At 29.9% G+C, this 13179-nt stretch overlaps 1 protein-coding gene across 28 annotated transcripts in view; it reads right to left on the reverse strand.

Annotated features, from left to right (window-relative positions):
- Positions 1–11097, reverse strand: part of LOC129910762 (basement membrane-specific heparan sulfate proteoglycan core protein) — a 180583-nt gene extending 169486 nt beyond the window's left edge. For all 28 annotated transcript variants that reach the window (XM_055988292.1, XM_055988298.1, XM_055988295.1 and 25 more), the window contains exons 1-2: positions 10993–11097; positions 10239–10460 (exon numbers count right to left, since the gene is read on the reverse strand). In XM_055988292.1, coding sequence (XP_055844267.1) covers positions 10239–10343 — 105 coding nt within the window. In that variant the 5' untranslated portion in view covers positions 10344–10460; positions 10993–11097. The remainder of the gene's footprint in view (positions 1–10238; positions 10461–10992) is intronic.
- Between the last annotated feature and the right edge of the window lie 2082 nt (positions 11098–13179).

The following is a 13179-nucleotide window of genomic DNA, read 5'->3' on the forward strand; positions in this document are numbered from 1 at the left end:
AATGTATAAATTTATAACTGATGAGCCCACTGTCGTACCTGGGCGAAACGCTTTATTAATTTTTGGAGTTGAGGTTATCTCGGTTATTTATGGAATATTCCCAACAATGTTGTACCATTTTGAAAAGAGAATTGAACACACCAACTTTTAAGGCATTTTGCCGAAACTTCGTAGAGCATTTTTTTTACACTACGGCTCATTGAATTAGAGTCATGTAAAATTTTTTAGTACTAAGTTGGGTAAAAACTTAATATTTTCTTTAAAACTGATGCAGCTGAGTTAAAATTTTTGAATGCATTTGATAGCAGGGTTATTCAAGGTTCCGTAACAAAAGAAAAAAATGAGAAAAATTAAGATTTGTAGTCACGGCACATAAAAAACCGTCACAGGGTCACCATTTTTTCGAATTTTTTTCAAATGCCCATAACTCCCAAAATATATGGCTGTGATTTTTTTTATTATTTTTCTGATAACTGTCACCACCTACCCTATCTACCGTTTTCTTTCGACGTTAACTCTTGGGACACCCTGTATATGTGTCAAAATTGACCTATTAATTGTAAAAACCTACATCGAGATTACTTTTAAGGACATAAAATAAATTGGATAATTTGAAGACTTTTCATATTGATATTTCGTTAAATTATTTTTTCAAATACAACAAGCGTTTCAAATCTGTGCTTTAGAATTTTGCAATTGCATACAAGTAAACACGTTTTAATTTCCAAAACAAAAACTAGGTACATACTCAAAAAATATAAATTCAATTATTGCTTAAGACAGGTAAATGTTGAAATCATATAATCAAGTTTTTACATAAATGATACAAAAATTAGAAACATAAATACTATAACTGTTTGATCAAACATCTGCAAAATTCAATTAACACCAATTTTTTGCACACCATAAATCAATAACTATTTTTAGATGATTGGAAAAAAATTATTTTTTTATTTACCTAACATAAAAACTGTCTACACAACTATAAAAAAAGGAAGGTTAAGATTTTTGTGTACAAAGATAAACAGCTTTGTCATAATTTTTTTTTTTTTGAGCTATATGACACAATCAATTTTTGTAAAAAAAAAAATGTTAATCTACATTTTTTTCTATTTTCCAAGATAAAACCAACCGAAAAAATAAATGTAACTTCTCATTTATAATAGCCATGGCGTTGGTGTTGAACATTGCACATATTTTCTAAACCCGAGTTCTCCGAACTTTATGTGTCATTTTGGGTGGAGTTAAGAAAAAAAATCAAAAAGTAAGTCTTATTCTATAAACTAATAGATTTTGATTTATTTCCGGTAATATATTGCCAAAAAAAATAAACAACAATTCAAAGGTGTGTCCGTCCATCTATCTATCAGACTGTATACCCAGCTTGCACAGGTATAATATTCCCAGACAACTTTGGGAACGTTAAATTAGCGCTTTGAAAATGCTATACAAATAAAATTTGCACTGCTGGAGTTTTTTCTTCGATTGATCTTATCAAATAAAACTCACTAACCTCGTGGCGAAGGAAAGATGACTTTTAGCATGTTTACGGAACATTATTTCAAAGTTTCTAATTATTTTATTAAAGATACCAAAGCAATGTTATACCAAAGAAAGAATCCACCATTTGTTTACCTTAAAGAGTGTGGATGTTTTCATACCTAACATTTGTTATTTTATTCAGCTGCGTTGTTTGTTTAAGTCTTTGGAAAGATTATTTTCAAAAATGAATTGGGAATTTGTAAGTTGTATATAATGTTTCCCCCTATGGTTAAAAACAAGGAAATTAAGATACCTGTTAACCACAAAATCAAGTGATTTTTAAACATAGCTGGTTTGAAAATATGTATCATGAATGATCCTCGCCCTATCGTTAAAGTTGTTAGGTTCATGTTTCAAATTGTTTGTCCTTTGACAAAAACTGATCTTTTCAATTGTACATTAAGGTTATTAAGGAAGTTCTACAAAATTGTGTATGGAATTTAAAAACAAAACAATTGACTTGACCTATTGTAATAAACTTTCAATGGTTTTGTTTGTTTATTCAATTATTTGTTAAATAAAATGTAATTGATTTATTTGAAAGGTTCACTTGAAACAAAAACTTCGACCACTTTTCGCAGGCATTCTTCTTCAGTTTCTTCAATTGGGAAAGAAAATATGACTAAGAAATCTATTTTTGAATCAACCACGCATGCAGACACGCCTTTTGAAGTGCAATACTGAAGCATCCCATCCCCAGTCCCAGAGCACACCACATGTGATTTGCGCCAGAAACAACAAATGAGTACATCGCCCTAAATGAAGTTTACTACTTAGCACTATACGTAGCTAGCACCCCCCAGATTTTGTTTTTCTTTTTTTCTCTCACTGCGAATGGGAAACAAAATAATATTCTAATTTATTTTTGGAAATTTAAGACACTTCCGCAAGATTATTCGCTGCTAGAGTAAAAGCATAGTACACAGTAATAATTATAATACAAATTATGTACTTATCATCTGTTTGAACGATTTCTATTTCATTATGTTTCGAAATAAAGTTTGAGAAAACACTGTTAAACAGTTTAGGTATATTGAAACAAATGTGGTATTTAAATAAAAGTTGGAGTACCTGTAGGATTATTTTTTATTTAGATCTGGCTTTTGAAACAAGCGTTTACAAGAAAAAGTTCTTTGTTTAATTAGAATAATAGAATATAAAAAAATTTTAAAGTTCTGTAAACAAAACATTTTCTGTTGAGAAAAACTATTAATCTTTTATTATTTTTCCCCAAGTTTCTTTGAATCATTAATAAACACAGAAAAATTGACTTTTGAATGTAAAGACGTTTCAATGAATTAAGGTCAAAATTTAAGACTAAATTATAACATTTCCTTGACTTCGTTAAACTCTTGTATGGCAGCAGATTCACCAACGGAATTTTTTATTTTTCAAAGACATGACTGCTCATCTTGAAAATGTTAACCATGGGATTTTTGAAAGTCAAAATAATCTCTTGAAAGGTGGTTAAAATTAAATTCAGACAATTTTTTTTCGTTTATAATTTCTAAAACAAACGGAAACAACATTATGCTAGCGAAAGTTAAACATTTTTGAAAGCCAATTTCATGTAATTAAGGAAGGAAATATGTCGATTCACGTGAATCGAATAGTACAATAGGGCTGTTATTATAATTATCAAACGGCCGATTTCTTCACAGAATCCTAACGCTAAAACCGGTTCTAGTCCTAAAGTTAGTACTCAAATAAGTACCAACTCATTTCTTCACCCAAGTACTAGGTCCTTAAACTGTCAATTTAGGACCGAGTACTAGTTAGGACCTGGTCCTAGCTAGCTCCTCAAAATCGGCTAGTACCTGGTTATTATACCAATCGTTAGTACTCAAATCAGTACCAAGTGATTTCTTCACAAAAGTTCTAAGCCCTAGTACTGTCAAATTGGTACCGAGTATTAGTTAGGACTCAATATTTGTTAGGACCTCAAAATCGGTAGTCTAGCGCTTAGTACTTGGGTGCTGTTAAGTAATTTTTTGGTAATTTTAATGATTTGAACGATTTTAAAAAATTTACCAAAATTACCTGAAATGAGGACTGCAATGCCGGAACCGGGAGAATGGACAAGAGAACACTTCTTGGTGAAGAAGTACCAAAAAAGTTCGATCTTCCTAAAAGTGACAACCAAGATGGTCTTTACATTTCTCGACCTGTGAACCATTTACACTCCCAATAATACCTCGGACTTGCCTATAAGTCAAGATAAAATATTGCGAGTTGCATTTTAGTAAAAAAAAAGACAAGATGACTGCGTTCTTTTAAATTATTCTTTTTATTAAAATAAATTTTTTATGTACATATGCAGGTACAAACGTCTATCCGATCGTCTATCTATCGAGTACTTGTGTGAAACCTTCCTCGTTTTTGGTGACCTGTATTTCAGAATTGTTAATATTACCCAGATCACACAATTCAGCATTCATAAATTAATTCGTGACTGTTAAATTTCTTGATAAATGAATCGAATTTGTTTTGCTTGTTGGCTTCTTGTTACGTTTGAGCACATTTGTTTTTAAATTATTTTGATAGTCCTTTTATTATTTTCTACTTTTTGTCTTTCTTTATTTTGTTAAAATCTCTTAAATATGAAAATAAATTATTTCAAATATCAAAATTAATTATTTTAAACAACAAAATATTGTCAGAATGACAGACCAGTTTTATACGTATTAATTCTTAGGACTGCGTTGTGAACTTAGATCCGGTCCTATATATGTGAAGAAATGCTCGGGTCCTAACTTTTCCTTAGGACCGAGTACTAGTGCTAGGGCCTGGTCTAGCTAGACCGGGTACTAAGCTGACTTAGGACTTATGTGAAGAAATTGGCCGTAAATGTAAACAATGAATTGACAGAAAAGTTTTACTTCAATATTGATATTTTATTTTCTTAAAGCGATCGCATCATTTAGGAGTTTAAACTTCCAATTGGTCAAATAAACTTTTTTTAAATGATCCTTAAATTTCAAAATTCAGAGTGAAAAAACTTTAATTTTTAAAACAATATCTTATAGATGTTATTTCTATACATTTTTCAAGGATTTCAACGAGTGAAATTTAATTCACTTTTTATTTCCTTCCAAAAAAATCATGTACTTTAAAACACCTGTTAGTTTTTTTTTTTTTATTTCTCTGAAGGGGTTAATAATGCAAGAATTGTGTACTGAAATAGAGGGTATATTTCACTCCACGAGAGGTGATGTTCTAAAAAAAATTATTCAAGAAAAGTTTAAATATTCACATAAATTCGTGAATAATATTCAATATTTATTTATTATGTAATCTGGTGCCAAAGTGGTATTTATTATTTACTGCTATAATAAATTTCAAATGAAAACAAAAGCAGATGGTCGTTTGTCTACTAGTTTTCTAAAATTATAAAACATACTTTCAATAAGATTTTAATTTCATTTCATTCGTTGCATACATTCTTGTAACAAACATAAGTATGGAAATGTAAACCCGATTCAATAGTTAAAAGAAATAATTAACATTATGGCGATCGATCGGAGTTCTTAAATTTTATACACTTTTCCAAAAAAAAGCATAATCTTATTGATTGGTTTATAAAATTGAAAATTTAAGAATTTAATATATTGTCTGTAAAAAAGTTATCAAATCAGTTTAATATAGGTACAACGAAAAATACCAAATCGCTTCTCCAAATATCTATTTATCAGGATGATGTCAATGCTTGTATTAACTAATAAAAATTTGAAGCAAGACTTGTACCCTTCCTAAGCTTATTGAAATGTGACTTGCACTGTACCCCTTCAATAAGAAAAATATTGAAAAATGTCTTAACTGAACATTTTAAGAACATCTTTAAAAATAAATTGGGTCATTCTGGGTAGTTCAAGAGAAAAATATAAAAAGGCGTTATTTCCAGACATGAGAAAGACATTTCGAAATAAGATATACTTGTTACTTGAAGTACTAAGTTAATTTGTCAATGAAAATGAAAGAAACACATTTTTCTTCTTTTTTTTATTCAAAACTATGACACAAAGCTGATGTCATTTTACAATACATATGTGGTGTTTTGGGGAGACCTATTTTTTTTAACAAGCATAAACAAGAAGTGCATAATGCCTTATAATAAATGAGTTTTAATTAAAAAACAAACATTAAATTACAATAAACAACAAATAAATAAATATATCAAACTACTTTCATCGTTTCTTAGAAAACTGAAAATGCCATCTACAACATGATAACTATCTAACAACATTCAAGGGAGAATCTTAAACTTACGTCACTGAATAAACAACAACAGTAGTTCTATGTCGTCATATATAACATAGAAAAACATTGTCTGGAATGTATGCTTCTAGACCAAACAATCCAAAAAGAAGAATCAAAATAAATAAATAAAAAAAAACAATCTATCAGATATATTTAAGACAAAAAAAAAACACTTTCGGCTTCACAAAAATGTTTATTCAAGGGAGTCCGATCATTTATTCAAAAAAAAAACACTACCGAACTGGTTTCTGATTCCACAGTCAGAATGGCTGGCAGGAAAAGCAGACATCATCAAAAATATTTATCATTTACACAGATTCCTCAAGACGGAAAGCTTAAATTATGTATATCTTCACATTTATTCATTTTAAGTATCAGATACAAATTATTATTTCTCATCATATTTTAGAGGCGCATCGTGTCGGTAGTTATTCCATCATGATGCAGGCTCAGCTTATCTTTGTTTTTATTACATTTTTCTTGGTCCATCGTCCGAACCAGGTAAATGCTGTAAAAAAAAAATATATTTAAAAAACCTTAAGTGCCATCTGAAGTGCGTCAGTAAATATGCTGATGCTGAATGTCAAATAACTTAAGGTGAACTGCTTATTTGGTGGAATATGTACTTAAACTACATCGTATAGTAGACATACAAACATCTTTGTTTTTTTGTATGCCACACAGAAATGCATATTTAATGCTTTGGACTCTGGCCGTGTGTTCAGTTTAAGAAAATGTAAACCGCCATCAAAAAATGCGCTTCTGATCGTACAAGATTAAAATTAAAAACGATCAGTAGGTACCTTCCAACATAAAAAAAAAATGTTTTATAGTAGGTACACTCAAACAAAATCTACAAATTATTTAAGCATGTCTCCATTAATTTATTCATTTACATCTTTTATCATTACATTTCAAATAATTTTTAGACCTCAAAACACATTTGTAATCACAATGAATTGCCATTTTTTTTTTTTTTTTCAAAGTTTGTTAAACCCTTTAAAGTGAACTATAGAAGTTGAAAATAGATTTTTGACGCGAAATAATGTAAATTAGAACAAAGAGTTAATTTAAAAAAGTTATACATTTTAAACTTAATTTCAATTTATTAAAAACTTATTTTCAATCTTCTTTACTAAACATGCTTCAATGTGAATACAAGTCCAAAAACAAGATAACAAAACAATATTTAATAGCTTACAACCGATTTGAAACTAGTTTTTAACTGATTTCAAACTTATTTCCAATTGAACTGAAGCTAAATTACAATCGATATGAAATTTCGATTGTATATAAACTATAAGTTATAATATTCTTATGCATTTATTTAGGTACCGCTTTTTTTACACTTTTCTGATCAATTTGCTTCCACGCAAATGAAAATTACATAATTATGTTAATTATAATTATGATTATGATACATGAGGGATTCATGTAAAATTCAATCTAAAAAAAAAGATTTCAAGCAACTTTTTGAGAATTTTTTTCTTCAGTGTAAATCTTTTGTCTTTAAAATCTATCGAAAAAGGGAAAAATTAAAGAATATACCCTTGAAGTAATATTAGATCATTATTTGGGTTAAATTTGTTTCAGATTAATGGATTAAGCATTTAGAAACAACAAACTCTGAGTGATAGGCTTGTTTATTGTTTAATTTATTTATCTTTTTTTTAACAAACTTTTGGAATAATATTGAAAATACACGCTTTTATATTAAATCTTTAGATTAACAAATTATATGAGTATCATAACCATTTGATCTTCATATTAATTTGTCAAGCTAAACATAATTTGGATATTCATTAACAATTTACATAGAAGCTTCCGGTACAGGAGGAACGAAGGTTGTTCTAGGGTGTGATGTGAATATAATATTTTGATATTTAAATATGTATAAATCTTATCAACTTTTGTCTCAATAATTTTAATTAACTGTGCTAAGTTAAGACTTAAAAACTTAAGATAGTTATGCCTTTCATTTGCATAGTTGACGGTGGCCAAATTGATTTATTTTAAAATACAATTAGAAGATAACAAAATCGAAAAGAAACCAAACAAATATTCGCATCCTGAACATGTTGTGTTGTTTGTTAAAAAAAAAAAACTTGGCTTCGATACTTGATTGAAATTTTATTGTTTAAAAAAAAAATCATCTTAATTATTAGGATTTTAGTGAATTTAATTAATGAGAGATACCGGAATGATAAAAAGATTAGCTGCGGGCATATTTTTGAATGATTTTTTTTTTGTGTGTTTATTTCATTGAAAAATAACTCACATGGACCTCGCAAGTAGGTGTATTTTCAAACAAAGTTCTTGTACAACGATTATGTTATGTGGTTTTAATTTTCATGAATTAACAGAAACAAACTGTTGCTTTTAATCACGTCTGAAATTACTTGCAGATGTTCATTGTAATTTGAACGCCATTTAATGGGTGCCAATATTTTTAAAATAAACGCAAATTTTGTACGCACTTGCTTTTATTAATTACAGCTTTAAAACTTATCATCAACCATAGTATTATTTGCATGATTCAGTGTTTAGACGAGATTCAAAATTTGTTTTCATTTACAAGTTTTGATGTTCCATTACGAAAAGTTTAAAAATGTACATATAAATATACATGCATACACATATGCGCTGTATTGGCTATGGTTTTAGTTATATTTTATAGTCACGGGTGGGAATTTTTTGTAGAAAATTTATTGCTTCATTTTCAATTACTTTCTGTATAATATACCAAGTGGAACTTCTATAAGTCAAACTCTCAAAATGAAAGAAGAAAAATTCGAGAGAGAGAGAAACTTCGACCTTAAGAAATGCAACAAAAATTGAAAATGTATAGTATTATTTCAGTATAAGGAATATTTGAATATAGAAAAAGGCTTTTAATTAACCGAAGCTCATACAAATTTCGAAAAAAGTTAACAAATATTTCCCATTTCCCAAGCACATTTCCCCGGGAGTTTTCATTGAGAATAGGGCTGATTATAATTTTTTTTAAGATTTTAAAGATCAACAAATTAAACATAATTTACGAAAAAATACAGACATATTTCGTTTGGTTTCTTAAAAAGTTAAAAAAAAAAAAAAATAGGTAATAAAAATAAAATAAATAAATAACAAAAGGTTTATGGGTCATTTCAAAGCAAACTCTTTCAAAACAAATAGCAATTTGTCATTTTGAATAGGTGTCTTAAAGGCTGAATCTTTTAAAATTTAAAACTCTATTTCACCCAGAAATTCGTAAAATTTATTCGACTATTAAAATTTTAAAAAACTGTTTTATTTTTTAAATATACATTAACACTCTTTTATTTTGAAATCATTAAAAATCATAACTCTGTCAAAAGATACTAGTTGAAAACGTCTTCAATAAAATTTCAAAAACATAGTTTCCATAAAATAGGTAGGTAAGATCAATTTGTGTAAAAATGTAGTTACCGAACCTATGAAATGGCAATTATCATTAGGTGTGTTTTTTTGGCAAAACTATCCGCAAACTATCCCATTGAACAAAAAGATTAAGGAGCTAGAGCTAGATTTATCTTCTTAATTTATCTTAATTTATCTTCTATTCTCATCGGCAGCTTCGTGTTGCTTCTGTAATACATGTTAACTGTAAACTGCGCATACTGTTAGAAATGCCAAAAACACAGCTATTATCCGGTGAACTATTTTGCGAGAAAGCCAAATACCTATAAGAATACATAATTGTATAATACTAACATTTTCAAGCAAAAATAAAAAAGTTTTCTGTCAAACGATTAACCATATCTTCTTCAGATCGCAGATTTATTTTTATCAAAGCTTAAAAACTATTTCTCAGATAAATTTTACAAACCAGATAAGGCCAATTTTGATAGTAAAAAAAAAGTCGAAAATAACTCTGAATGTACTGCCCAGAAACGCTTTCTTTGTAAAACTAGATTTAAGAGTATATCATTCAAGATTTCTATATTAAAAAATCTATTTTTTTTTTTTTCAGGAATGAAAAGAAAAAAAAAGAAACCGGTTTATAAATACCTAATTTTTTTTTTAAGAATGTATTGAAAAATTCCTTGAAGTCGACAATTTTCTTTCGTCTTATTTCAAGTCCCCATTGATTCAAACATGTGAGTCACTGTCCATTCCATATTTTTTTTTTAATATGACTCTTTATGAACATAATTCCGTATCAGCGAAAATATAAAACGTGGTTAGTCCAGCGATATAATAATATCCAATGAACAATATATTGTAATTGATGTATCAAGAGACCTTCAAATATTTAACGCATAATGGTTATTATTGGTAAAAAAAAAATTGTAAGCACACTCATACAGATCTACATTAGGTACCTTTTTAAGAATTAACTTGACTATCGACCACACTGGTAGTAAAAAAATATGAATTCCTTTAAAGGGTGGGCCTTTTGTTATTAAATAAAATCTTACCTTAGCAAATACTCCTAGAGATTGCACAATAATGCAAACCGCTAATAATTTCCATAATGACGCTATCTGCATTGGAGATTTATCCAAACGGGGATTGATCCCCATTGTTGCTCCAAACGATTGCGAACAACAAGAATTATATACACTTTTCTTTTACCCTGATGAGAGGTCTTAAAAACAAAATATTTTTCTTGTCACTAAAAAAAACTTAAAAAAAGTCGGCTAGAACGCAAAAATAAAAAAAAAAGGAAAAATTAAAAAAATGTTATTTATAAAATCCATCAGTAGGTAGGTATACGGATATTTTTTTCAAAATGAAAATCTAAGTACACGATCACATTAAGACTAAATTAGCAAAAGTGGGATCGAATATATTCGATCGAACCGAACGACGATCGACCAGCTCCGGCTCGGACGACAATATCAGAATAGTTTTAACGATGTAAAACAAAACTGCATAAAATTCTTTTTTATTTTTAATCTTTTTTTTTTGTATTATCTTGTCCTTATCCTGCGAATGTGCGAATTGACTTTTGTCCAACAAAAAAAAAAATTCAAAAAACACACACACATGATCGCAGAAAAACCGTAAAAAAATGAAGGAAAAGCAAGAAACGTCTCATAAGAAACACACATAAGGATCAAAGTTTGAACCTTGTGGCAGCCCAATGAACGTTTCATATACTTTCACTTTATTTTTCTGTTAATATATAAAAAAAAAAATAATTCTACACAAATAAATAATATTTAATACCGAAAATGCACAACGGATGATCTGCGTTGGTGCTGTTTGACGGCGCGCAACTGAATGAAATTCTTGACTCAAATCGTTTTGGTTCCCTACAGAAAAACGAACAAAAACATTAAAACACAAACAAAAATCCGTATGTAAACGAAATGAATACGAAAGAAAACCTGACAATCACGACACGAATCATCCGAAGATGACTTCCACACCACGGCAGCGCGTGGCGAAAACAACGAGAACGACAACGAAGGCGAAGGCGAGGAGATATTCCCGACGAAAAATCCAACCAACAAAGCAAAAAAGTATCTAAATATCTTCCAACTAGCCCGAATCATAATCATAACCAAACCACCAAACCCCACAACACATACACGCACACACAAACACAGATACATACAAATATTCGACGCCACATGTTGGTTGTTAAATTCGCGCAATCCACTTCCACTATCATCATCACGATTTTAGTATCTTTATAGCAACCAGAAAGCTCGAATGCCTTATAGCGAACCTCATAATACCAAAAGTACCTATTCTGTTTTTTTTTTTTAATACAAAAAGACCTACAGAAAAGTCGACTTGTGTAGCTCCATTTCCAGTTATGTATTTTTTGTTGTTTTTTAAACCACCCACTTGCCTAGCCATTCATCATCATCTTCTGTACTTTGACAATGGATTGGAAACACAACGAGACCACCACTATGCTAGAGAATAGAAGTGCCTTCGCCTTGCCGGCCGGCATGGGCACATAATGTTTTGAGTTTGAAGTCCCACACCTTTCATACGGCACTGTTGGAACTTGGAAGTTGAGCTGTAATGTTGCAACATCTTAAGTGCTTGAATGGACTGTTTAAATTAGTTTTTGGTTGTTATAAAATGTGTATATACAATGTTTCAGATACATCTAGCAGTAGTGCCAAACTATTTGAAAAAGTGGTGTGTGTATGTTTTTGTAAAAATTTGAAAAGGCATTATAAAAAAATTCCGGGTATCGGGGTATCACGAAATGTTTTTATATGAGGAATTTTCTGGCCAAAGCGAAAATTCAGAGTTGTCTGATATACCTATACAGCCGTATTCTGCAGTTCGATTCACGTGAAGGTCTAAAATAAGAAGCGTTTAAATGGGCGTTTAAATTGAACTTAAACAATTTTTTTTTCTTAAAAAATTTATAAAACACACGGAAACAGCGTCTTGCTTTCGAAATATAGCGTTTTTTCAAAGCCATGTTGATGTGGTAAAGGAAGGAAATCTTTCGATTCACGTGAATCGAATAGCAGAATACGGGTGATAATTCGGTATATTGAAGAAGACCTTATTCTGTGATGCTTTTTATACCGCAAATATGTAGGTTTTATGTTTTAAATCTATGATAAATGTTTGATATTTCTAATTACCGTGGCGCTGTTCTGTACTTTAGTATTTCTGTAGTTCATTGCACAAGGAAGAAGAAATGCTCAAGGTCAACTACTTGTGAAAGACGACGAAATTCTTCACAGGTGGCGACAGCAATCTGAAGGATCTAAACTAAGCGAAATATCCGATATCACAGTCGGAGAAGTTATTGAACAGCAAAATACTCCAAAAAAGGAAAAGCTGTTGGGCCAGACGAAATACTCTCAGAGATTTTGGAAAAGATGGGAGAAATCGGGTTAGGATAGATCATGATTCTTGTCTCCAAGCTTATACGAGATGATTACACGCCTAATCAATGGGTGAAGTTACCTTCTTCCAATCTACAAAGGGCACTCTTCCCTACGGAAAGATGTGACAATTACCGTTCGATCACATAATTTGATGTCACACACAAGCTTATACGAGGTGATCGAATTGCACGATTACGATAACTTAGGTGTATTTTGTAGAGGGGTACTCTCTCCGTTTAGGCGGGAGAGGCAATTTTCTAAAAAAAATTGTTAAAATAAAAACAAATTCTAATTCTAATTTTTAAATCAAGTTATTTCAATCAATCATTTCGAAATTATCGATTTCAAAGTAAAAAATTTGGGAAAAAAAATTTTAAAACAACACTATTCTTGTCAAAACTGTGGGTTTCAATACGAAAAAAAACATGAAAATTATCAAAAGATTTTTTTATCACTCATACACCATAGTGACTATATTTTTTGTTTACATTTTTCTTGAGTTCGTGCAATGGAATTGGTCTATGAAAATGATTTATTTCAAAAAAGG

This window comes from Episyrphus balteatus, chromosome 2, assembly GCF_945859705.1.
Source record: "Episyrphus balteatus chromosome 2, idEpiBalt1.1, whole genome shotgun sequence".
NCBI lineage: Eukaryota > Metazoa > Arthropoda > Insecta > Diptera > Syrphidae > Episyrphus > Episyrphus balteatus.